Here is a 26639-nt window from a genome sequence, read left to right as displayed (position 1 = left end):
ACAGAAATGTGATCTGGGCAGTAATATGCTTCCCGCTGTAAGGGCAGTAAAATAAATTTAACCTTGTACAACAAATTAATTTCTAGCAATAGCAAGTGGTAGCTTCTTTTTTTTTAATTGAATGAAATTATGAATTATTTAAAAAACACAGGGAAGAATAAAGTCTTTTTTTAGATAATTTTTTCTGCTATTACAACCTTCCATCTTTGCTCATGAGAACTTATGAGGAATGCTTAAGGCACCTGTTCTCTTCAGGAATTAAATTCAGAACCCAATCTCCTGAGATTCAAAGGGATCTTTCTCCTTTGAAGTAGCATTCTGCTACGTGACAAGCTGAAGATTTCTGAAATAGCAGTATAGCATCTTAAAGAGGTATCACAGTTTGTTCTTTAGCATCCTAGCTATTGTGCTTATAGTGAGAATTACTTTCTCTGATCAGTTTGATTTTCACTCTAAGAAGCCAAACGCACAAACTCAAAACAAACTAGAGGTGATAGCGAAATTAATCTATCAAATCATGAAGATGGAAGATCACTAATTTAAACTCAGCTCACATTTGCAAAGAATAGCTGAAATGAATAATTATTTGAACAAAGAAATCTTTAACCTTTTAGTGTTTTGGTTTATTGCTATCATCACTGTGGTTGGCAAAATGCTCTCGCCAGATTTTGTAAGCTTTTCAGTGCCTGTAATGGATTTCTGTGCTATAAGTTATCAAAGCATGCTAATCATCAACCTTCTGGAACGATTTTTTTAATCAAAACACACCAATGTCAGGAAGAAGGTATTTCAGAGCATATTCTGAAATTGTTTGTGTGGAGCACAGCTTCCCTGTTGGTCATTGCTGGTTGAAATCCTTTTTCCACTGAAAACATTACTCAAATCCTATCTATTTTAATATGATCAAGATTTCAGTTACTGGTTGGTTTGGGTTTTTTTTCCCTCCTTCTTTCCTAATTTATGGGTAGTCGTTCCATGAAAAGCACAGTCATTAAATTTCAAACACTCTTCTTGTTTTAGTTTTGTTATCAATAATTTAGTACCCATGAAGAAACATTGTATGATGGCTTCACTGACCCTAGGGACAGAGACAGTGAAATCTTATCTAGAAGGTACAGTTTCTACAAACAGAAATGGAATGAAAAGGAAACAAATTAAACCTCATTCATTTCATTTTATGAGGCCACTACTGCTTACAATAAGAAAAATAATACAGACACATAGCAACAAATTAAGTGCCCAAATAGAAATTAACATCAGAAAGCTCATGTTGCCATGTAGTTTTATCTTTGTTCCAAACCACTCAGTACTTACTTTTACACTTTCTCTCAATCTCATCATATATTTATTTTATATGAACTCCCTGATGTGAGCTCTCAATGCAGAGAGTTGCAAAAAGATGTGCACCTTGCTGTGTTTCCGCCACATTTAGATTTATTATCCTATCACACACACACAAAAAATGTTTACTTTCAGCTACATGAACTAAGAGGTTCCTTCCAAACCTTTTCACAGCTTCAGAAATTCTTTTAAACAGTTTTTGCCAGAGATCAAAACCATACCTACAGAGATCATGTACATCCATCCTGCTCAAAGCCTATCATGCTTCCTTATTAAACCCTGGCACTGCTGGACATGACCCAGAATAAGCCCAGTGTTAGCAGGGCTGTCTCTTATGGGAATACTGGGAAGCAGCTGGCCTCTGCAGTGCAGTGTAGTCCTGGTTTTGGGTGCATTTTCCAAAGAGGAAATGCCAGAATAAGGTGCTGTGTTGGTTTTTTTGGCCACACAGAAGCATGAACAGAAAGATCTTTCCAATTTCCTCCTGAATTGTCCTGTCTCTCAAGCGTCTCATTCACTTTCAATTGTCCATATATTTGATTTCAATACTAATAAAAACTTATTTAGTTTTAGTACTTTCCCCAGCTTCAAAATCATAACTGACCTTTGCCTTTCAGGCCTTCTGCTTCATCTTGTTTATTTTACCCAGAAAAAAATTCCTCTGAGTTATTGCAACTGTCTCTGTACCCTGCACACATTCTGCATAAATGCATTTGCATACTCTTTTTTAATTATTCATTGCAGCTGACACATATTTTCTCAAATGCTGAAATATTTCTTGATGCAGTTGTACTGGGAGAGTACTGATAGAGTGCACAGTTCTCCCTTCAGGTTACAGGAAGTCAGATTTAAAGTGCTTCCCACTTCAGACCTGTTGTTTATTTGCTTTCAATTTTCTATAATGCAGGGTTCTGACTACACCTTACATCAACAGTTCAGACTCAATAAGGGCTTTTTATCAATCAACTTTCATGACAGCAGTTTAATGATTAGGTATTTGTTCCTGTTCTTCACCTGTATTATTACCACAGGAGTTTAGTTCTTCTTTTCAGAGGTTCAGATTTAATCCAGCAGATTTTTGTAATTACATTTTCATTTTTAAAGAAGACTCTCTCTATAAACACTTCCACCTCTTCCCAATGGATTTTTTTTGTGACAGCATTTTACATGTATAATTCCCCATATGCAAATATGAAAGAGAGTGAGTAGAAAACTTGCTGAGTTCCTCTGGAAAACATTTTAACAATGCAGAAACTCAAACAGCCTCATCTGCTTATTTTAAAATGTTGCCTAGAACCAAAAATGCTATTATTTATTTAAATGTAAATAAATGACAAAATGAAAAAAAAAAATTGACAGATGTCTTTGGACATAAACATGTTTAAGAAGGACTGGTGAGTAGCTCACAAGGAAATGGTCTCTAACATTTGCATTTCTGTACTAACTAGCATCTCCAAATTCATGCCTCATTCATGGAGAGAAATAAAAAATGAAGAAAAAATATTTCAACTTGTTTCATTTTATATACAATGCTTCTGGAAGAGACTGTTGTTCTGACATTATCATTAAATGCACTGTAAACCACAGAAAATACACACATGCAAAGTCTTTTCTATAACATCACTTCCATTGCTAACAATCACTTGTTGGACATTTATAATTGCCTCTACAAAACATGTTCATCCTCTCTCTCTCTCTCTCTAACATATTATACTCCCAGGCACAGCTCCAAAAGTCTTGTTGAAACATGGATAGATTTCATGGTGTGCTTTTACTGCGATGTTGTTGATATTCCTTGGCTTGCATTCAAGTCAACTGCTTTGAGAGGAAAAAAAAAAACCAATATTGGTCCAAATTTCTCTCCATAGAGGGACAGACTTCTCAGGTTTGCCTAAGTGAAATTCATTCATAAACTGAATACTACCTAATGAGACTTTCCTTTGATTATTAAAATATGCTAACATAAAAAAGTCCCAGAAAATTGAAATTATATTTTGGAACAGTTTTGTTTGGCTTTTTTAAACATTTTTCTTCTACAGATAGTTCAGATGGAAGAAAAACTGATTTTGTCAAAATTAGGATCAATTCTCACTGTTGCTTTCTGCTTTTCATATGCACATATATTTTTCTAAATGTGTATTTCAAGGTTAAAATATTCCATGCATTATTTCTATTGCTTTGGAAACCATTTAGATGCATTTAAAAAACTGACTTACCTTCTGATGTATGCTGTTGATTTGTTGGTAGCAGTGTTGGAGGAGATTTCCACCATCATGTCAGAAATTATTGTCTAACAAATTGATTCACTTTTTGAAATATTGCTTAGTAAAAAAATTGATGAAATATTAGTTTGAAGAAGATGACTTTGCTTTGATGCAAGAAAGAGTTTTACCTTAAGACGATATAATTTGTCTCTTTGGTACTTGCTTAGAAACTAAATACTCTATTTTTTTTTCCTGAATTTTCTTTAGAATGTTGATGGGTTTGTAGAATTATGTTGCCTAAAGTTATCATTACTTGTTTTATAACCTTTAGGAAAGACTATAATTTTTGTAGTCTGACAGGCTTCTGAAGACCTATAGAAAGCATTGGATCTTTACTGCTGCTTGACAAAAGCAGAATTTCCTATTTAATTTTTTTCACAATCTTTCAAACAAGAATTATTTTTTCTCAAAATGCATATGCTCATATTTTCACATTCACAAAGTTATCCTCTTTCTTTTGTTTTTCTTTCTGGTGGTATTTTTCTAATGTTAGGAAGTACTAAGTCCCAGTAATGTCTGGGAATATAATTAAGCTATTTGCTTTATATTTAAATGTGACTGAAGATAAATAATTTGGTTTTAAAACTGTCTTTTTGAAATATGGATTAGTAGCTTTTAAAAGATGGATATCTTCATTAAATAACCTTTTTCATATGCTCTCCTTCCTATGTTCATGCTACATAACTATTCAATTTGAAGACATTAAGTACAAAAAAAATCAGTTCCATCATTACCTTTTCCCTGACAATGTAGGCTGGTTCTAGTAGTAAATTTACAAGGGTATGCTACCAAACAGCTGATAAATTTTTTATAAACCATACTCTAATGGTTTTCAGTGATGACAAATTTTCTATACACAGATGAAGATGTAACACTGAGTTGGGAAAGGATTGAACAATACAGATTGTTCACATTTTTCATATTTCCAAAATTTGCAATGCAACATTTTTTCAGGAAGTTTCCATGGTTTGTAGTTGGACACAAGGCAGTGAAGCTTAAACTAGAAAGCAGAAATAAGAGTTATAGGTCTAAACAAATGTGTCACTCAAGGTTAATACTTGGCTGTCAAAAAAAATAGTGTTTTCTTTCCTGATATATTCTTAATGGGCTTTGAGAAGCCTGTGCGAAAATAAAGGGGTAGGGACCTTCCTTGCTTGATTCCTGTCTTGCCAACCATTCAAAGTCAATAACACAGCCTTTTAAGCTCTTATTGTGACCTTAAATAAATTTAAAAAATTCCCTCCTTCCTATGCAAGCAATGCCCAAAAATATTTACAGAGCTAATTATGAATTTTTTAAGACATCAACAGAAAGATGCAGTTCATAAGAAGAACAAAAGTATATGGTTTCTGTGGATTTTCTTTCATCATAAAAATAATGAATTTGTGATAATTCCACTGATGTTCAAGGGCTTAAATAAGTATAAAAAGAGTAAGATGGCTAGATGCAGTTAATAAGTTAGCCAGGTGAGAGCAAGGATCAGGGAAAACTGTCATAGTCTGATGAAACATTCAAGTTAAAGCTGAGATGGATTATCTGAACATAGCTGAAATAAAGCTATCATCTTCAGCAATTTATGATGATCCGTAAAAGAAAGTTAAAGCCCATGGAGAAAGTGCAAACACTCCCAAAGTCAAGCATACCTTGGAAATGTATGACAGCAGTTTAATTAACAAAAAAATACTTACTGACTGAGCTCACATGCCAAGAAAAAAAAATCTGTCATCAGTGTGCAAGACACAAAGCACTATCTGAAGCAAAACCAGCCAGTTTGTCCAGTTTATCACCACAACAAGAACAACGATGCTGTCAGCGAGCAGCAAGACCAAGAGAAGATGAGACGGTACTGGCAAGGCACATTGCAATGTCTGGCACACCCCTCTCTTAAAGGAACTAATGAATACCACAGTCAACAAAAGGGCTGCATATTCAACACATGGGAAGTTATGGGAGAAAAGGAATATCAAATGAAAGTATGATTTTATACGTGCAATATTCCTAAGTGAGAAAATCTGGAACTATGCAATAAAGAAAAACAAAAAGGTTTTGACAGATTACAGAAATAAAACAGAAAAAAGTAGAGTCAGCACATAGATATGCATAACAAAATTTCTGAGCTCATTGCAAAATATTTCTAAAAATATAACAAATAGTGAAAAAATAACTTTCTTCTTTCTTTTCAAGATGCCATATGTATATTAACAATCAGTTGGGAGAGAGTGACATAAAGATGACTCTCTTAACCATTCAACTGAGTTTTAAACTGCTGCTCGGGCTTGTTCTTCCTATTTCAAGATCAAGAGCAGAAAACTACAAGGAACACGGTTCTCTAAAGAAATTCCAAGACCGGTTTAGTATCCAGGGATAAAATTAATTCCAACAACCTATAAAATTGCTGATATGTTTTCTTTCATGTATGAACTCCAGCAGTGTTTATATAGTGAATGCTATTCAGCTAAATTCCAGCTAAAGGGGCCAGGCAGCATACATCCTGCAAAATGCATATAGTTGATGGAAGAGCTTAATATAAAAGACATAACTTAAAAGACTTGAGGGTTATTCTCTTTGCAGAAAATAGGACAGTAGGACAAATAGGACAAAAAATTCAATTCACCTGACAAAGTTTGCCTAAGCTGCCCTCTTCTTTAACTACTGAAGGAGCATAGGGCCTTTTTCTTAAAAACCTTAATTAGGTGGGATATATCTGTGCCATAATATTATCTCTCTGAAGTTAACTACTCCATTAGCCTCTGGGTAATTTGTGGGAAAAAAATCATGCTTCTGATGTTCAGTTCAGCAATCTGAAAAGTCAGAGCACTGTGACTCTCACCTTCCCTATTTCACATATCACGGTGTGAAGGTACATACAGAATACACAACTAAACATGTATGAGGAAGAGAGATTTTTAGATACTTTCCCCAGTTAAGATTGGTTTAAAGGATTCTGGACCCATAAGGATATCTGCTGTCTTGGAGAGAAGGTCCTGTATTTCTCACAAATATGGTATGAAGTATACTACATTCCTCAGATGGAGCAGAATTTAATCAGAATCAAGGCCTCCCTGTCTGTCAGATCATTAGTTTTCCCCCAGAATATCCATACATGGTACCTAGTTTTCAGAAATGAGAGCTTCATTTCTAACATTCAAATATAATGCATCTGTTCTGGGTGGGTAAGCCAGCTGAGCCTGCACTGAACTCTCTTCCTCTTGTTACACAAAGAATCAAATGTCAATATGATGCAGTTTCACTGCCTCTAAAATAACTGGTCTGGTAAGGAAAAGATGAACTGATGAGCTCACAGATGGTTTTTCAAAACATTTGTGCAGCTTCCACAGATTTTGCAAAAGAAAATCTGGAAATATTTTGGGAAGTTCATGTTTTAGTTTAGGCACTCAAGAAGCATGTATGAAATAGCACATAGGTAATCAGGCATCCAGTTTTATTTTCAAAGGCAGAAAATTTCTTGTCAGTAATTAAATATTCTTAAAACTAAAGATACAGAAGGTATATGTAAGTGCAGTTTAGAATATAAAACATCTTTCTCTAGAGCCTTAACAAGGTTCTTTGAAAAGCAAGGTACAAAGAAATAGAAATACACAGCCACTGTCTTCATATAATGTTTCCTGATGAAATAAAATGAAAACCGAACTTCCGTTCCCATTTTATAGTATAACAGGAGGGGCAAAGTGTCATTGTGTTTCTATTGACTCTGTGAGCAGACATTCTAAAACAAGGTGTAAATGAGGCTTTCCATGGCCAAGGGAGCTGAATATAAATAGGAAGGGCATTAAATTGCAAACATGAAAACAGTGTTACAGTTGGCTTCAGGCCTGTCTCCCATTCTTTACTAATCATGCTGCAGCACAGTTATATATGAATGTTTATTTAATACTCTAAAAGCATGTTCAGGCATGGAAAAATGAAGCCTAGAATGAAAGCCATCCCTCCTCGAATGTGACTGGCATTGTTTTACTGCTTTTGTTTTACTTTCCGCAGTAAATTAAGTCTGCAAATGTTGCCAGTGAAAATCTTCACTGTCACTTTCACAAGGCCTCTCTCAGATGTGAGAGACTCTACTCCATGGCAGCACTGACATGATTTGGATGCTAAGCCTCTGAATGCTCATATCAGCTGATAAGTCAGCTATACATTCACTGGAAAGGCTAGGCTGAGCTATTTCTTTTTTCCATTACATCAGGCAAAAAAACTCCTTTTGCCCATTCAGAGCTAGAAAGTGAGCTATTTGTGGCTAAGGAGGGAGGTCAGGAAAAGCACATGAAAAGTTCCTTCAGATCTTGGCTACCAGTGTTCTCAAAAGTCTGCTTTTCAAAAATATTTCTTAAGAAAGAGAAAAAGGTGTAAAGGTGTTATTTTTCATATTTCCATATATAGAAATACAGCTTATTCATACAAAGTTAAAATAAATTTTTATTTCTTGAAATTTTGTACTGATTTTTTCCTACATTTTCATAGTAGGTTTAGTCACAGACATAACAAATTTGCTCCTGCAAAATATTAATGACAAACAACTGGTGGCAATGGTAAAGCTGAAGGACTTCATTTTTAGGCTTTAACTGAAATGTTAAATGTTAATTTTCTAATTAGAAAGACGTCAACAAATTTGATATGAAATCATAGTCACAAGTGGAGTTTTTGCAAAGGTGTTTTTGATGTGGAGGCATTTTTATACTTTTAATTTTTCAAAACAACAAAGATCCTATGTGTACATTTCTGTTAGTATTAATGCACTGCTAAAAGAAACCAACTGTTTAATCTTTGGCAGTTTAGATTTTACAATATTTACAAAATCACTAGCTCAAAACTGTATACAAGAAAGCTTTCTTCCAACTTGTAGTATCAGCCAACCCTTTTCAATAGCATTATCTCATTTTGGCAACTGTACAGAACAAAATTTATTACAGCACTATTTTAGCAATTGAACAATCTGGCCTTGACACACAATACTGATTTGGTTTCATTTACCTCTCCACTATTATTTTTGTTGTTCTTAGGTCTTATTTTTTTATCTCATTGCATATGTTAAGGAACTGAATAAATTCTCTCCTGGATTGAAATATTTTGTAATTGCATATATATATATATATATATATATATATATATATATATATAAATCTAATATGTTATTTTTCCCTTAAGAATTTTAAATATGAGACAACGAAAATCAACGTAGTCAAAAGGATATCAAGTTTTAATTGACATATACTTTCTAGAGCACAAGCATTAAAGTCAGAATAATCCAAAATAACTCCAGACATTTGTATAGAATTCTTACTGACACATCATCAAAATGAGACAAGCAACCAAACAGAAGGTTTGTGGGTTTTTTCACCAGGAAAAAGAAAAAACTTCCACTGACTTAAAGAATAATGACAACAAGGTATTTGACTCAAACTAGCTGATTATTTTACTTGTGGCCATAAAGAGTATACAGCCTTAACCTTAGCTGCACAATGTGCATCAACCAAGGGCTTCTCAATGTGAAGCACAAACATTGCAAATTACCGATGAGGAAAGTGAAGTGTTGAAGGAAATAATGTCATGGATCACTAATAATTACAGTGATATTAACCATGGAATAGCTGCTTAACCGTTCTTTTCTTCTAGACATGTACTATTGAATTAGTTATCAAAACTGTGAGAGGATGTAGCACTGCTCTGCTGCAATACTGAGGACAGGCATTAATGGGAGCTGTGAAGAAAAATAGTGTTCTGCAAAACTTGCTGCTCTATACAGAATTGGAACTAACCTAGGAGGTCCTCAGTGAATACAGATTAGAGACTTCTTTTCTGAAGATGAAAGCTGTGTTGGCATAAGCAATGAGTGCTCTTAATTTAAAATGTTCTCAGTTTTTTTTTTATATATTTATTTAAAGGTTTTAAAGCAATCTTAATCAAAGTGCCAAAATCTTACAATGATGATAAGAATGAAAGAAAAGGAGACAAAACCACAGGATTGCTGTAGAGCAGGTTACATCTACATAGAGATGACATACAGACTGCATTCCCCAAATTATAAGATGCGGATCATCTGTGTCCAGTTTAACCTTTAATGTCAGGATATCCAAAATAATAGTTTTGATAGTATTTGTGTGACTGGAAGTGTCTACTGCTTATATTTGTTTAGATTGCATTCCACTTAATTAAGTGTTGACAGATGTAGCAGAGTACAGTGGGAAACCCAACCCTGCCTACTATTTATGTTATTTATCATTAATATAGCATAAACAATAAGTGTACTTTAACACCCAGATCTATTTAGCTGTATTTATTCATTTAGTATTGATCACAAAAGATGAGGTTTTCATGCAGACTCTGTTTTCAGAAATTTCCAACTCCAACAGCTACCAAGTACACAGGCCTCTTAGCTTTGATGCAGAACAGTCAAATACCAAAAAAAATTAGTTACTTACCTGACACTGAACAGAAATTTTAAAATAATTCCAGCTGAAACAGTCAGCAATTTTAGTATGATAAACTTCCATTTAAGTCCTACTGCAAATCAGAATTTTTGAATCCAAGTTTTCCAGGATCATAAGTAAATGGTCTCTCCAAACCAGAGATTAACACAGGAATAAATAATGACCTGTTTGCCATTTAGAAACAAAATAGAACCCGATAACAGGTCTCCGTTTGTTCCAAAGAAGAACAGCCAAGATTCCTAAAAGAACTGAAGATATTAGTAAGGAAAATATTTAATTCCCAGTAGAGCTGGAAGCCTTACAGTTTTAGTCCTTCTCAGTACAGCTTGTGTTGCTGAGGTAACGAGCTTTCTCACTCAGCTGGTGGAATTCATTGCTCCTGAGTAGCAAGAATTACTTCGCGTTTAACCAATACAGAGAATATTTAAAACACTCTGATCTCCTTTGCTGTAATTTTTAAACACTGAACTGAGGTATCACAAAATATTAAAGAAAAACAAAACCAAAAAATAAACATCACAAGGCACTAAAAATATATTCAGAGCATATTGAATTTGTCATAAGTACAAAAGCTTTCTTAGCCACTTACCCAGGCACTCACACATCTGCCACAAGTGGTGATTTTGAAATCTCCATAGAGATCCTTGATGGCACCAGTTGTAAAGAATCCCTCCACCATCAGCAGAATGCCATATACAAAGAATGCAGCTGCTACACCATATATCACGTACTTGAAGATGTCAATCCTGTATAGGAACGACAAAAATTAATTATCTGCATAAATATTTAAAGCTGACTCTGAAATTTCAGGGTGAGATAATCAGACCCCCTGAGTCTCCAACTTTATGACTGACTGGAGTCAGTGTAAGTGCTGATGTGCCATAATGGCAGGTGAAGCTGAGGACAGGAATGAACTTTGAAATAAAATAGTGTTCCTATAAGAAACACTGGGTCATTTAATCCAATTAAATGTAAAAATGGATCTGTTTAGGTAAGACAGCAAAAATTCTCACATGAATTTAAAAGTAAGTTACTTTTCAGTTTTTTTCCTCTAAATGAAGTAGAAAAGAAAAAAAAAGAAAAGGAAAAGGAAACAAAAGTCTGACATATCTCCTAACTCACACATTCTATCCAGCACCTAGGAGATATTTAGTTACAATTGTCAATAAAACTTTCTACACATACAAGTAGTTCTCAAGCTGCAATGTCAGTCTGTGCTAGCTTCTCATTGTTATTCTCCCACTTATTCTCCAGTGGAAAAATTGTTTGACACAGAATAATGAAGTCATCAAAAGAGGTTCCTTACTTCAAACCAGAAACATTTTATTCCAGAAGTAATGAGGTCAGATCTGGAATTCTTCTATAATGAGGTTTTAAAACATCATTTCACAGACACACAGCTGAAGTAACGGAGGGATGGCTTGCAGTGTGACGTGCAGGGTCCTAGAAGGTTCAGTTCACTATAGAGAAGATTATCTGGGTTGTGTGGTTGTTCTGCCCAGCACTGTCTGTAAGTTCAACATTGGCTCAAGGAGACTGTGCCTCTTAAAAATTTCTCATGACCAGCTTTTGGGACAAGATTTTTGATAGAACCTCGCTGCTCTGTTGTCTAAACTTGGAAGCATTCCTACTGACTATAGCCTTAGATCAGCAGATTTCAAAGTTTTCTACTTTAACTTCTCTAAAAAAAACTAGCCACAGTAAATTTCCAGTTTGTTGATGTGACAAGGAAGAAGCTGTGGAACTCTTTATAAAATGATAATATGCAGATTTAAGATAGTATTAAATTCCAATCTTCTTCTCCAGGTCAAGAAAGCAAAAAAAAAAGAAAGAAAGACAAAAAATAAGGCTGAGACCCATTAGAAACTGCCAGATGAATTTTGACATGCCATTACACATACTGGATGTTTTCTCAAGACAATGATTCATATTTTTATTTTTATGAAAGAAAATATTTTGTGATAACAATTCCTTAGGAGTACACTTTCCATCATCACTCAAAAGACAACTCACAATACACATTTTACAAGTATAATACAATAAAAAAGCTCAAAAACCTGTTAAAATATCTTTGAGCTTGAATGGTTTTCAAAAGATTCAAAATCAGGTTCAGGTCTACATCAAAAAATGCAATAAAAATGCAGTTAAACTTTTGACATAACTAGAGACGGGAGAAGTACTAGAAATGAATGCTTCTGGAAATCAGAGAGGTTATGTTTTTCCCTAACACTGTAATACCAAAGCACTTCTAGCCTTTTTCCTTTTTTTACATTGCTTTTTGTCTCATACTCAAATGAAAACTAGGGTCAATTTCTGCATGGAATAGATACTTGAACAATTCAAAAGGGTGAAAAAAATTAACACTGTAGATGGTATGAGATTATTATTTTAATATATACAATTCTGATTACATTGCAAAAATCCCATTTCCCTGATTTGACAGTAAATCAGCCATTATAACACTTTTTTTTTAACAACGAAACTGTGTTTTAAGCCTATGTTGTCAATAGTGATTTAAAAAAACGTTACAAAACAAATAGACAGCAACTTTGTGGTTATCCCATAAAAACTCTTCCAATTCCTATATCATATACTTTAAACAATTTTGACCTTCATCAGTGTTTGAAGTCTGGGAGTTCTGCCAGCAGCAGCTCCCCTCAGACCTCAATGTGCTCAGTTACAAGCTCTCATTGCCCTAAAGAGATTAGGACTTTTGAGAAGTCCAGAGACTATTTCAGTCCTTACAACAGCCCTTTAAACCATCTGTGCTGAGTCTCCCACTGAGCTGCTTGTGTCAAAAAGTGTACTAAGAGATCTCTGCTTTTTCCTTAGCCTTATGTGCATCTACAGGAATAACTTTCACTTAAGCCTTCTTTTCACAAAAGGAAAAAATATATATAGCCCAGCAGTAGCCAAATATAGAAATCGATTTCCTACTCATCCACTTGTTACAGAGAGGTCACAAAATCTCTATTCATCAGACTACATGGCATGAAATACTAGACTTATTCCAAGGGAAAAGGATCTCCTGTACAGCAAAGAGTAAAAAGATAAATGAAAATCATGAGACAATCACTCAACTACCTCTTTAAAAGCCAAATAGAATTGTGTTGCAGTACAGCTACATTTAGTGTCTGCAGTATTTAAAGAAAATGTATTACAACAATAACTTTATATATATATATATATATATATATATATAGTTTTGAAGATAGCATTGTTATTAAGTTATTCTGCAGCATCTAATACAGTTCACATAAACTTTTATTTTCTCATTAAGTTATAATAGAGAAAAAAGACAGACCTTATAGATTGCCTTTCTTTAAGATAAAATGTGATTCTTTGTGGATGAACTCATGGAGATTAATTGCCATCTGTGCTTCAGCAAATTCTCAAATGCTGCAGACAGAGCATGAGAGCAACCAGGGAGGTAGAAGAGAATGGCAGAAGGGGTGATGAACGTGAGCCAATGGGCAAGATGGATAAGGACAAAGAAAGAGAACAAGAAGGGCTTACACTTGTGTAAGCTGGAATGGAAGGAAAGAGGTGGGTAATGAGCAAAGGAAGGAGATAAAACAATAAAGATAAAATTTTGTTCTTCTGACAAGATTGGAAAAATATACAGTCTTTTACAAAAAAAAATTATTTTATATTGGAAAAATATACATTATTATTAAAGCTACTCTGACCTAGGCTGCTGAGTAGAATAAGAGGAATGATTATCTAAACATAAAATAATTGTGAAAAGCATCTTGAAGTTAGTAAAAGCTTTTTTTAAAAAAATACAGAATAATCTGAGCCATATATTTGTCTCAATCTGGTATATTCTCCATGAATTATGGATCTGCCTTTCCTCACAACACTATGTTCAGAAGTGTAAAAAACATTACTGTTTTTAGATTGTGTTTAAATCAAGCTGATCCTTCAATTTTTAGTTCTTTCTCTGCTGCTAGGCCATTAATTATTCCATAATAACTACACTCCCCTGATTCATTAGTCTGAATCTGGATTCTATCCAACAAGAAGCATATTCAAAATATCTCTAGAGAAAACACTTCTTCTGGCAGAAGGTATTCAGGGAAGCCATCAATGCTAACTTCTCAATGAACAAGTTGAAACTGAGAACCGAGTAGATGATCCCAGCAGAGACAAGTCAGACGTGAGTGAAAATATTCTTAGTGAGTCAGACCAATGCTGCAGATTTCCTACTGTGTATTTTCATGGTGTTTTGGCAAATTTAAGTGTTAAAAATTATAATAAATCAGCAAGAAATAAAATAATTTGTTAAACAAACTTGTCTATGTTCAGCAGGTTTTTTGTGAAAAGTGTCTTAATATAGTTTTGGAACAATCTACATACTTGCTAGGGATATTTTTTTAAAGTTGGTTAATATATTAATGCAGTACAGACATTTAGTTGTAATTAACAGCTAAAGTTTACATTAGTTTGCCCTGTTACAGGATTCTTATGCTGCCCAGAAAAACATTATATTCTAAAAAATTATGTGTGCACTTCAGCTTAAACAAGTGATAAAAGCCTAATATTCCAAAGGTTTTCATTGGCCGACCCACCAGAATACCAGATATTACTGTGGGACTCGTTTTCCTGAATTTATAATTCTGTCTCGTGTTTCTATTCCAGAATTTATAACATAACTTCTCCAATATTGACAATGATATTAAGATATAACAGATGCTAAGTAGAACATGATTGCCAGTGAATTGTACCTATACTTTTTGAATGCAAGTAGTTTCAGGCAATTACATCTATTTCCAAGCTGAAAAACTCCCAAACATAATAAATAAAAATAAAATACCAAAGCAATCAAAGTTCTGACATGGTAATAAGATTACAAGAGTACAACATCTAATGAAAAACTGCCTTTATTTTTTTTTTTTCAGCCTGCATAGAAAATGTAGAATGATGAGAAATACATGCAAATGTTACCACTGGCGTAGAAGGGCTTCTCTTGTTTTAGAGGATTTTTTGGCTTTTTAAATTTTTTTTCTCTTTCAATGACAGGGTATTTTGAGTACTTGGTGTTTACATCTAGAACACACAATAACCTCTGTTACTCTGTAAACCAGCACAAATGCTGGCCTCCATGCTGATCCTCTTGCCCCCTAAGGGACTGATGCTAAGAGGGTGTTAAGAACTGAGATAGCAGCCTCTCCCTCATGCTGTCTCAACCTTGCAGAAATAGTTTTGCAAGTGTGTTTTTAGAAGACAGACAAGATATAAGGGGATGCTTGCAAGCAAAAAGGTCTGTTTAGGCTATGCAGAAACCAAGCCCTTGAAACTTTCGTAAAGATGTGCTCAGGCTCGCCTGCAACCAGCTGGGAACAATTTCTTGGTGTCAGTTCATGATACTATTCACTTAAATAGATTGAGCGAAGAAGACAGCTGGTACTATAAAACAGAGGGAAATTGTTAGGAAAAGGAGGAGACAAGCAAAGACAAACTTCAGGAGGAAAACAAATAGGGAGAAAAAAGAATTTATTATCGTCATGTACTACCTGCAAAGTAAGACAAAAACCGCCAAGTAAAAGCCCAAATGAGGTAAAAGAAACTGAAATATTCTCACAGTGAAGGGAAAAAAAATTAAAATACTAGAAAAAATTCAGCATAAGTCTATGAGGAATTTTTCTAGATTAGGCTAATAGGGAGTGTAACTTCTAAATTTCAGGTGGGAAGAAAATAAAACTGGAGTACAGAATGCTCAACTAAAGTTCAACAGGAAATGATGAAATCATGAAAACTTTGAGTCCAAAATACTGAATCTTTAGTAGAAACAGCAGACAAGGCTTCTCCTCAAGATGTTTGGGGTTTTTTTATAACCTAATTTTGTTCTGTCTAAAACTACTTAGAAATTTTTTTAGAGATGCTAATTACAGAAGAGATCAGTAGCCTTCTTTGTCTGAAGAAGGCAAAACCCCCACTGGAACTAGTGCAGAGTATTGTGCGGCGTTCTGGTGGAGTTACATGATGGTTGTTGTACACTATGGATACTGAATTTCCAGGCAATCTTCTGTAGCAGTAAAGTGTAAAAGATGTTGCAAAAGTATATCACAGGATTTGTGAGTGTTTAGTTAGTACAACTATAAACTTGGAGAAATACAAAATACATACTGACAGTGTAAGACTGACAGCCTGTTACTGTATGCCCAGATTGGGATCATAATAGTGAATTTACCCTCTTTAGATATCCTGTGGAACACAGAGTTGGTTTTACATGGCACATAAAGCATATTTAGAAATATGGATATTACATATAAATATATGCTTTCCATTTTATCTGTTTATAAAGTGAGCTAAGGCTAAAGGGAATTAAAGTCAGTTGAAAAAGATATTTCCATGGAGATGAACCACCTATTGAGAAAGGGAAAATTACAAGGCACTAAGTGATTATAGCTAATCTAAGATTCCAGTCAACCAGGAAGGAGAGCTACTTAACGCAGTACTAAATAATACAGATGTCTGCCAAAAAGTAGGAGACTGTATTTGCACAGAAGAAGACCAATAAATTCTTTATGCAAGATCACTCTGCTGGTATTCTCATGCACTGCTATGAATTTTCCAGATTATTCCTCTGGAATTCTCGTATGGTACTCTGAATTTCCTTATTCAATTTCATAAAATGAGGACTACATCTTTGCAGGTAAATGCCAAATCCTAAATTTTACTTACATAAGTTCTCACTGGTATTGCATTTAGCAGAATACAGAAGACTGGACTACATAGTATCGTTGAGTAGGTGGTAAATGTGACTTTTCAGCACTGTATAATCTTGTAAAGGTCATGTTCTCAGGTGCTGATATCTTCTGCTGGATTTGATGCATCTGCCAATGATACCGGATCTAAAATCCTATGTTCCTCATCTAATATTTAATATGCTGTATTTTCTCAGTGGTGCTATTTATATGTGACTCAATTATTCCAAAGAAATAAAAACTGTTCTCCTTAAGTAACCCGAATCTTCAATGACATTGTTCTCTCTCTGGTGGTTCCTGCCAAATTATAATACTCAAAGAGGACACATGAGTCAAGGTTGGATATTCCATGCAGAGAAAACTTCATTCTTCTACACAATCTCAGTTGTTGTTTCCAAACATGCTATGGCACAGGCCTGCATAAGTTAGCAATTATTTGATGCAGACCCTTATATGTTTTGTTTTCCATAATACAAATATTATTTAAAACATAATGTATGTTCAAATTTAAGGAATGCTTTTGTAAGAGATCAAAAATGTATAGGGAAAACCAGATTACTACTATTGTGTATTAAGTAGATGGCTTAAACAGAATCATCACACAGTCTAATGCAAATGTTTATAAATATCACATTTAATATCATCTGTCCTTTACTATGGGGCACATTGTAATAACTTTCACAGTATTACACTAATATAAGTATAGAAAGATTGATGATAACAGTAATATTTTAGTGCTACCAGCATTTAACTTCTGATAGCAGCAAAGTCAACAACAACAACAACAACAAACAAAAAACACATAACATCCATTTATCTACCTCTCAAAACACCGGTTTTTATCCCTAAGAGGGGAGATAGAAAAGATTCTGCGCCTTTTTTTTTTGTTTGTTTTACTCAAAAGTTGTACATACATATGTATATTACAAAACAATGCTGTCTAATAAACCCTGACTATACACTAACAGAAAGGTCATCAGCAGGCATCAAACTTGGCCACAGCAGTACCTGAAACACAGGTCTCACATCCTGAAAGGAAGGAAATTTTTAGACCTAGGAAGGTGACATCAATACAGTGTCAATGCAACTTCCTGTAGAGAACGCAATGACAACAGAATTACAGATTGCAGCTTCATTTGGTTTACTATTTGGTTTCACACGTTTAAAGGAAGTGAATTTACAATGACCTGAATTAGCTTTGACTGTAGTAGGAAAATGGGTTTAATGTTACTATCAGGGAGATTTCTTAATTTTCTGCTCTAAGAGCATGATTCCCTGGTTCCATGGCCTATATATCACAAACATGTGACAGATGGCACTAACTGGCTTTGCGTTCTAAAGAGAAAGAACTGGAAAAAGATGCTGTTGGGAAATACACAAAACATACCTTGTGCTGCTGATTTTCTAAAATCTTCTTTTGGAATTTGTTCCAAACACCAGAAAAATATAAAAATCCAGCTCATGCGACGCATGCTTGATAATCATGTCTCTTTCTGCTGACTTTGTTATGTTCTTAGAATCAGTGATTAAGTAAGAAAATCTAGTTATATCTGGTCCTTTTTATTTAGTGTTCACTGCATTTTATTAAGTTATTAGGAGAATGACTGAAAACCACATCCACCTCAAGCAGATGGCTCAGTTTTAGTGAAATCTACAGAGCTGTTAAACTGACAAGGTCAGCAACATAAAACATTCACCTCTTGCAGTTAAATATTATAAAAGTAGTTTTCAGGATAATTTAAAGCATCACATGTATTTTCTTAGGCTTTCTTTGGATCACAAAGTAAAATAACTATTCTACAGCCACTGAAAGTATTCACATCCCAAAAAAAAGCCTATGACTTCTGCAAATTCCCAAACAGGCATTCCTTCACTTGGTGGAGGAGTGGGTAGAGGGAAACAGCTACCATTAGAACAGTGATATGGTTGATAGTGAAGAAGTCTGGAACTATAGGGAATGAAGCTTCCCAAAAGTAATTCAGAAAGCAATGTAATTAGAAGTTAGTCCCAATGAAAAGGTCACACATTGATAATTCCAAATGTCTTTATAGCCATCCAATTTGTTAAAAGTTCATGGGTTTAAAAATGTCTAAAGAGAGAGGAGTCTACCATTCAGCTATGTGATTTTTGAAGGTATGTTCTCTCCATAAGGAATACCTGTCTATACAACATGTGTTCTCATGAATTTGAACACATTTGATTTATAGTAGCTTTCAAGTATTTAGAACAACTGTTTTACCTTTCTCCCCTGAAGAAACTAAAGTCATGCTATAATCCAGTGCTTTGAGACAAAATCCTTTAAAAAAAAATTATTGGCTTTTTTTAGAAATTTTTAGTTTTTGCATCTTATTACAGGCTGAATTTTGGGTGGTATTTTCCCCTTAAAAACAAGCAAGTGAAAGAGCACTAACTCTACCCTACCCAGCATCTCTCTATGTTGCCTCCATAACTTTGGAATTATTGACCGTGATCATTTTGTATTGTAACTTGGAAAGAAAATCATAAATTTGAGAAAATCTGTGTAACTGACTGGTATTACTAGAATTTAATGACAGCTACAAAACTTGCTTATAATTTTAAAATTACAAATATTTACTACTAGTCAATATTTCCACAGCAGATATGCAGATATGCAGCTGTTAGAGACTCCTTGAATTCAGACAGTAATCCAGGGAGATGGAATGAGAGACCAGTCTGCAGGACCAGCACTCAGATCACCTCTTTTATTCCGCAGGGCTCTTGCTTTTGGCTGAATCCCCGAGAGCTGAATGCCCCAAGCCAACTTTGCTGCCTATTGCAGGTTCTTAAGTAATTAATCTCTCCCCAAGTGTCAAGGCATCATGTGGAGTGTGGGCAGCCCAGAGCAGCCCCAACCCCGTGGCCAGGAGAGTCTGAGGTGAGGGTCTGAACCCCTCTGGCTTCACTGAAATGTGGTCCTGGACCATGGGAAGGCTGAGGGGAGGCCCTAGGAGAGGCCAGGAAGTAGGTGGCAAAGTAGTCAGGGATGTTTATGCCTTCAGGGACATTGATATGGGCGTTTCTGAATGGTGTTGTTGGATCTAGGTGTTTTGGGTTTTATGTTAGGCATTAGAGAGAGTTTCAGATTTTGTTTATGCCCTCATTATGCCCTACTTTCCCTACAGGGCTCTGCTGCTGCTTCTAATTTATAGCCAGTAGCTGCATTGACAGAGATAAAAGATACAGGGTGGCTTGAGTTGTGTTATTTGCACAATGCAAAAAGTTAAAACAGCCTTTATCTCTTGCCACCTACATGATTAGCTCTCAGATTGGGATTGATTTTTATGCTGAATGACATTTGAAACCCAACATGCTAATAAAAATATAGAGAGAAACCATAAGCATGATTAAACAGAATCTAACACACTTCACTCCACTGCAGCATCTGCCTGGCACATTTATCACAGAAGGACAGACTCCAGGCGAGCCCGAGACACTTCACAGTACTAGAAGCATTAAGAGCCCAAATGTGTTAAATAAACTTTTAATTGTACAGTTGACTATGGCACACTGCTAGACTTTTTGGAAGTTCTTATAATTTATAATCAGAAGAATTAAAAAACCCTAGGTTTTATTTCCATTTCAATATGTATTGTTTTAAGGATGTAGGCACTACAGCATTCATTGCTACTTACATATTCTTCTTTCTGGTTTTTAGTCTTTCAAAAGTATAATTATTATAGAGTTTTTGTACTGCCAATGGTTAATCAATACTTGTGAGAAAATATCAAGGATTTATTCTCCCTACAAAATTATTTTAAAAGCAGTGTAATATCTACTTAAATAGGTAGAAAATTCACATGTGCAAATTTCTTTGTGAGTAACACAGTTTGCCCAGTTCAAAGCAATTGCTTATCTGCTTTTAATCAATATATTTCTCCTCCTGCCTTTAAGACATAAGTTTAGATATACCTTTCACAACTGAATAAAATCAAATTTCATTTTACAATAGGTCTGCCAAAGAAAGAACTGGGTTTAATATCTCTTTAAGTAAACAAAGAAAACAAACAGATCCAAAAGCTATTAGCTAAGAAAAACAAATACCAGGGGAAAAAATTACAATTCCTTAACCTTTTATGGTGAATTATATGCATTTGGACTATATTCCCTGACTGATACTTTCACTTTAGTATGTGACAGAGAGAAGCTGAAAAACATGCTATGAAGAGAAAGCATTGATTTGTGGTTGTTCTGCACTAACAGCTTCCTAGAGACTAATAAAATAAATTAGAGCCTAATAAAATGACTGATCTTTCATTCAGGAGAACAATGAACCTTAGCCACCAAGTCAAGCCAGACTCATCATTCTAAATGACAATCCAAAAAGGCAAAGCAGAAGATACATCTTCCCCTTAAGCCAACATATTATTTTACAAGGACATAAAAATTCCTTGATCCAAAGAAGAAATTTTAATTTGGTGCAGCAGTGACAGACTTATCTGGTTCATGCTCCCTTCTGACTACTAATCCCACAGTGAGTACACTTAAAATTTTCAGAGAAGCTTTGGAAAGGATGTTGATAACATACCCTAAGAGAAGTTAAGAAATTTCAGATTCCATTTCTAGCTCTCTTGCAAACAGTGGTACCCAGTCAGATCAAATATACATTTATCTTGTTCATTTTTGTATGTCAAACAATGAATAAAAGGAAAGAGTAAGAGCAAGCAAGTCAACAGGATAACTTCCAACACTAGTCTAGCCTTTGTGACTTCCTGAGCTGGATAAGTCTGTGTATCATTAGAAATGGATGGGTTTGTTTTCCATTATTATCCAGTCTTCCCTTGAAGCCTTAAAAACTTCTGGCATCCATAATATGCAAAGAGATTTCTAGTTTTCCTATGAAAAAATTGAAGAACTTGCTCCTGCTGAATCTGGTGCCCACTACTTTCCTCTGACACCTCAAACTTTTTATACTGAAATAGAAAGACAAAACAATCTTGCATTTGCACAGTCTTATATACTGTGAATTGACAGACCACTCATGCAACAGTTCTTAATTACCCCTTTTCTAGACTGAAGAATTCTCCTGTCCTCAATTTTTAACCATGTACCTCCTGTTCTAAAATCATCCTTTCTTTCCGTTCTTTGAGGAACCAACATTGTATACAATATTTATGATATAAATTAAAATGGACTTATATAGTGGCATAAGTATGTTCTCTGTTTCAATTTGATTTTTCCACTTGTTGGTACTTGGTTTTTTTGATCACTGCTAAGCCCTGAGATGATTGTTGTAGAACTATCCATCAGAAGAGGTCAATGTTTTTGATGATCAAATCACTTCAATGGAAAATATTCATGAAATTTAAGGATAGGCTTCAGTTTTAATTATAACCATTAGCAGCTAAGTAAGAATTTGAATTTCAAATATCTAAGAAAATAATATTTTTAAGAGACAATTTTAAAGATACAATAAAACATTTCATTTAATTTCAACATACAATAAACTATTTTTTAAAATGTAATGTATTTAACAAAGAGAAGTTGATGCTCAGCAAAACAAAGGTCTTCCAGATATAGTTTTTCAGGAATAGCAAAGCATGAAACCTTCAAAACAGCTTAAATCTAGAAAAAACAGAGGCAACAGAAATTTGATATTTCAGGTCTCAGGGTTCTGCGCAACTCCTTGGTTACTTCTTTACTGTGTTTATTCCCAGAACTTATACTTGTTGAACAAGTCTGCTTTATCTATTTATAGTTTTGTGGCTACAGGGTTTGTTTGTTTGTTTGTTTGTTTGCCTTTTTTTAAATGCAAGGATGCATGGAACAGATTTTTTTATATTATATGAAGTAAATTTTAGTAATAAATTAATTAAAGCTGTGGGATATTTAATAGTATTACAGATTGCTTGTGAATACTAAAAATATCAGCTTGGTCAAAATTCTATCTGCTAAGCTTATCCAAACCATTTTCTTTATGATTTTCACAAAAAAATATATTTTCTTGAGTCAAATTTATATCCCTTGTGGAATTTTTCAGCAGTTTTAAAAGGAAACAAGTAAAAAGAACTTACAGGGTGAAGGCATCAATAACATCTCCTGCAGATCTTGTCATCTCAAAGTAGGTTTGCAGAATGTTGACGGTTCCTGAAAGTGCTTCATGTCCACAGCCACAGAACAGTGCAACTCCAGCATAGAGCAGGATGGTAGCAATCAAAGATGCGTAGGGAATGCCTCCCAGGCATTTGATGCAACACTCGAAGCATCCTACAAGAAAGGAAAAAAAAAAAGGTTATCTGCTACTAAATTATATCAAAAAAGGTAAAAGAATGTTTTATTCGTGAGAAACGCTTCTGAAAATTAAAGACTGTCGGCCAAAGAGAATGTAGGTCAAGTAAAACAACCCAGACTGTCAGAAAACCTGTGAAAGGTTAATCCAACTTCTGAATTTTCTCAGTTGCTACTTGACCTATTAAATGTAGACATGCCATCTGATTAACATGAAAGGTTAAACAGTTAGTTCCTTGCAGTGCTTCTTGTTTTTATTCAGAGCAGGTTACAATGTCAGTCCTAGGTTATATCTATATTCACAATTCCTGCTGGTCACCTGTCAGATTACTGAGGACGATTCTCAATAACAGGAAAACCACATCAAAAAAAAAAAAATCAGTCCAGTTACTTGCATCATCATAGGTTTATTCCAATTTTTTGGACATGCACTTCTGACAACAGAATTGCTCCTGCTCGCAACACGAATTCCTTGTGCATCACTCAAATACCTCACAAGAATAAAGACATCCACCAAAGAGCAAAGAATTAAAAAAAAATATATAGTTGAATTTTTTCTCAATATATTTCACTCTATGCGATGGTTCTTAAATGAAGGTAATTGCTGTTGAGTTATAAAAGGTCAGCTTCTTGTCCCGCCATCACGGTGTCTAAAATAATGCCCAGTTCCACAAAAAAATCCATTTCTTTAGTATGTGTGATCAAGTTTCTGGCACTACCCTGCCTAGTTTCATGAATGCAGTATCTCTGACTCTTCCAAATCTCATCAATCCCATAAGACCTATTACACCCCTGGAACCCTTCCTATTGCCTTCTGAAGGGACAGGGAAGGTGGGAAGCACTGGCTGAGAGAAGACAAACAGGCATTGACTCAGTAACCAGAAGTTGTGTTTTCTCCTAAGCAAAACCAGTTTAAAGCAAAAAGGACCTGGAGAGAAAACAAAGTGAAGTATATCACAGAATCACAGAATAATCAGATTGGAAGAGACCTCTAAGATCATCAAGTCCAACCTATGCCCTAACACCTCAATTAGACTGTAGCACCAAGTGCCATGTCCAGTCTTTTTTTAAACACATACAGAGATGGTGATTCTACCACCTCCCTGGGAAGACAATTCCAGTACTTTATTATTCTTTTGGTGAAAACTTTTTTCCTAATATTCAACCTATACCTTCCCTGACATAGCTTGAGACTGTGTCCTCTGGTTCTGTCAGTTGCTGCCTGGAGGAAGAGACAGACCCCCACCTGTCTACAGCCTCCCTTCAGGAAGTTGTAGAGAGAATAAGGTCACCTCTAAGTCTCCTCTTCTCCAGGCTAAACAACCCCAGCTCCTTCAAACCTTCCTCATAGGGCTTGTGTTCCAAGCCCCTCATCAGCCTTGTTGCCCTCTGGACATGCTCAAGCGTCTCAACGTCATTCCCAAACTGAAGGGCCCAGAACTGGATGCAGCACTCAAGATGGGGTCTCACCAGCACCGAGTACAGGGGAAGAATGACCTCCCTGTTCCTGCTGGTCACACAATTCCTAGTGCAGGCCAGGATGCCATTGGCCTTTTTGGCCACCAAGGCACATTGCTGGCTCATATTCAACCGGCTGTTGACCAGCACCCCGGGGCCCCTTTCCACCTGAACACTGTCCAGCCACACTGTCCCCAGTTTGTAACATTGTAGGGGATTTTTGTGGCCAAAACGTAGAACTCGGCACTTTGACTTATTAAACTTCATGCTGTTGGACTCTGCCCATCCATCCAACTGATCTAAGTCTCTCTGCAGAACCCTCCTTCCATCCAACAGATCAACACAAGCTCCCAGCTTAGTGTCGTCTGTAAATTTACTAATGAAGGACTCAATGCTCTCATCCATGTCGTCTATAAAAACATTAAATAGAACTGGTCCCAGTTCAGACTCCTGAGGGATACCACTGGTGACTGGCTGGCAGCTGGATGCAGCACCATTCATCACCACTCTCTGGGCCCAGCTATCCAGCCAGTTCCTAACCCAGCACAGAGTGCTCCTGTCCAAGCGATGGGCTGCCAGCTTCTCCAGCAGTATGCTGTGGGAGACAGTGTCAAAGGCCTTGCTGAAGTCTAAATAGACAACATCCACAGCCTTTCCTGAATCCACCAAATGGGTCACCTGGTCATAGAAGGAGACTAGGTTGGTCAGACATGACCTACCCTTTGTAAACCCATGCTGGCTGGGTCTGATACCCTGGCCATCCTGTAAGTGCTGTGTGATAGCACTCAGTATGAACTGCTCCATTATCTTACCAGGTACTGAGGTCAGGCTAACTGGCCTATAATTACCAGGATCCCCCTTCCTACCTTTTTTATAAATGGGTGTAACATCGGCCAATTTCCAATCATCTGGAACCTCACCAGTGAGCCAGGACTCTTGATAAATGATGGAGAGCAGCTTCACAAGCTCACCTGCCAGCTCCCTCATCACCCTAGGGTGGATCCCATCTGGTCCCATTGATTTATAAATATCCAGGTGCCCCAGCAGTTCTCTGACTGCCTTTTCTTGGATAACAAGAGGACCATTCTGCTCCCTGGCACCTCCTACCAACCCCTGAAGAGAGTTGTCTTGAGGACAAGCTGTCTTACCACTAAAGACAGGAGAAGAAGGCATTAAGCGTTTCTGCCTTTTCCTCATCTTTAATTACTAGGTTGCCTGCCTCATCCAGTAAGGAACAAAGGTTGGTTATATCCTTCCTTTTACTATTAATATATTTGTAAAAACTTTTTACATTATTATTTTTAACAGAAGTTGCCAAGTTAAGTTCAAACTGAACTCTGGCTTCCTTAATTTTTTTTCTACATGCCCTAGCAGCTCCCTTAAATACTTCCTGAGAAAGCAGTCCCTCCTTAAAAAGATGATACATCTTTTTTTTTATTTCTAAGTTCTTTCAAAACCCCATCGCTCATCCAGACTGGCCGCTCGCCTCGTCGACTCATCTTTCAGCACACAGGGACAGTCTGTTCTTGTGCCTTCAAGATGTCTGCTTTGAAGCTTGCCCATCTCTCCTGGACTCCTTTGTTTTCAAGGGCTGTTTCCCAAGGAACTCTCTGAATAAGTCTCCTAAACAGGCCAAAGTCTGCCCTCCGGAAGTCCAATGTAGAGATCTTATTGATATTCCTCCTTATTTCACCAATTATCAAGAATTCTATTATTTCATGATCACTGTGCCCCAAGCAGCCTCCAACCTCCACATCACCCACCAGCCCATCTCTATTTGTGAGCAACATGTCCAACATAGTCCCTCCCCTGGTGAGCTGGCCCACCAGTTGTGACAAAACGTTATCCACCACACACTCTAAAAGCTTTCTAGACTGCTGCTTTTCCTCTGTATTAAGTTCCCAGCAGATATCTGGTAGGTTGAAGTCACCTACAAGAACAAGGGCTGATGATCCTGAAACATTGTTCAGTTGCTTATAGAATAAGCTGTCCACCGCTTTATCCTGGCTGGGTGGATGATAGCAGACTCCCAGCAGAATGTCAGCCTTGTTGGCCTTCCCCTTAATTCTTACCCATAGGGACTCAACTTCATCATCATTCGTTTCAATACCTATGACATCCAAAACTTACCTAAGGGCCACCCCTCCACCTCTTCTCCCTTTTCTGTCTCTTCTGAA

The 26639-nt window shown here is 35.9% G+C and overlaps 1 protein-coding gene across 1 annotated transcript in view; it reads right to left on the bottom strand.

Moving 5' to 3' along the window:
• The window catches only part of GPM6A (glycoprotein M6A), a 121072-nt gene that overhangs the window by 14963 nt on the left and 79470 nt on the right, over positions 1-26639 (bottom strand). Inside the window, exons 2-3 of the mRNA XM_068187035.1 lie at positions 22791-22983; positions 10638-10794 (exon numbers count right to left, since the gene is read on the bottom strand). Coding sequence (XP_068043136.1) covers positions 10638-10794; positions 22791-22983 — 350 coding nt within the window. The remainder of the gene's footprint in view (positions 1-10637; positions 10795-22790; positions 22984-26639) is intronic.

Source organism: Anomalospiza imberbis, chromosome 4 (assembly GCF_031753505.1).
Source record: "Anomalospiza imberbis isolate Cuckoo-Finch-1a 21T00152 chromosome 4, ASM3175350v1, whole genome shotgun sequence".
NCBI lineage: Eukaryota > Metazoa > Chordata > Aves > Passeriformes > Viduidae > Anomalospiza > Anomalospiza imberbis.
The sequence above is the reverse complement of the archived record's forward strand: the minus strand, read 5'-3'. Positions and strand labels throughout refer to the sequence as shown.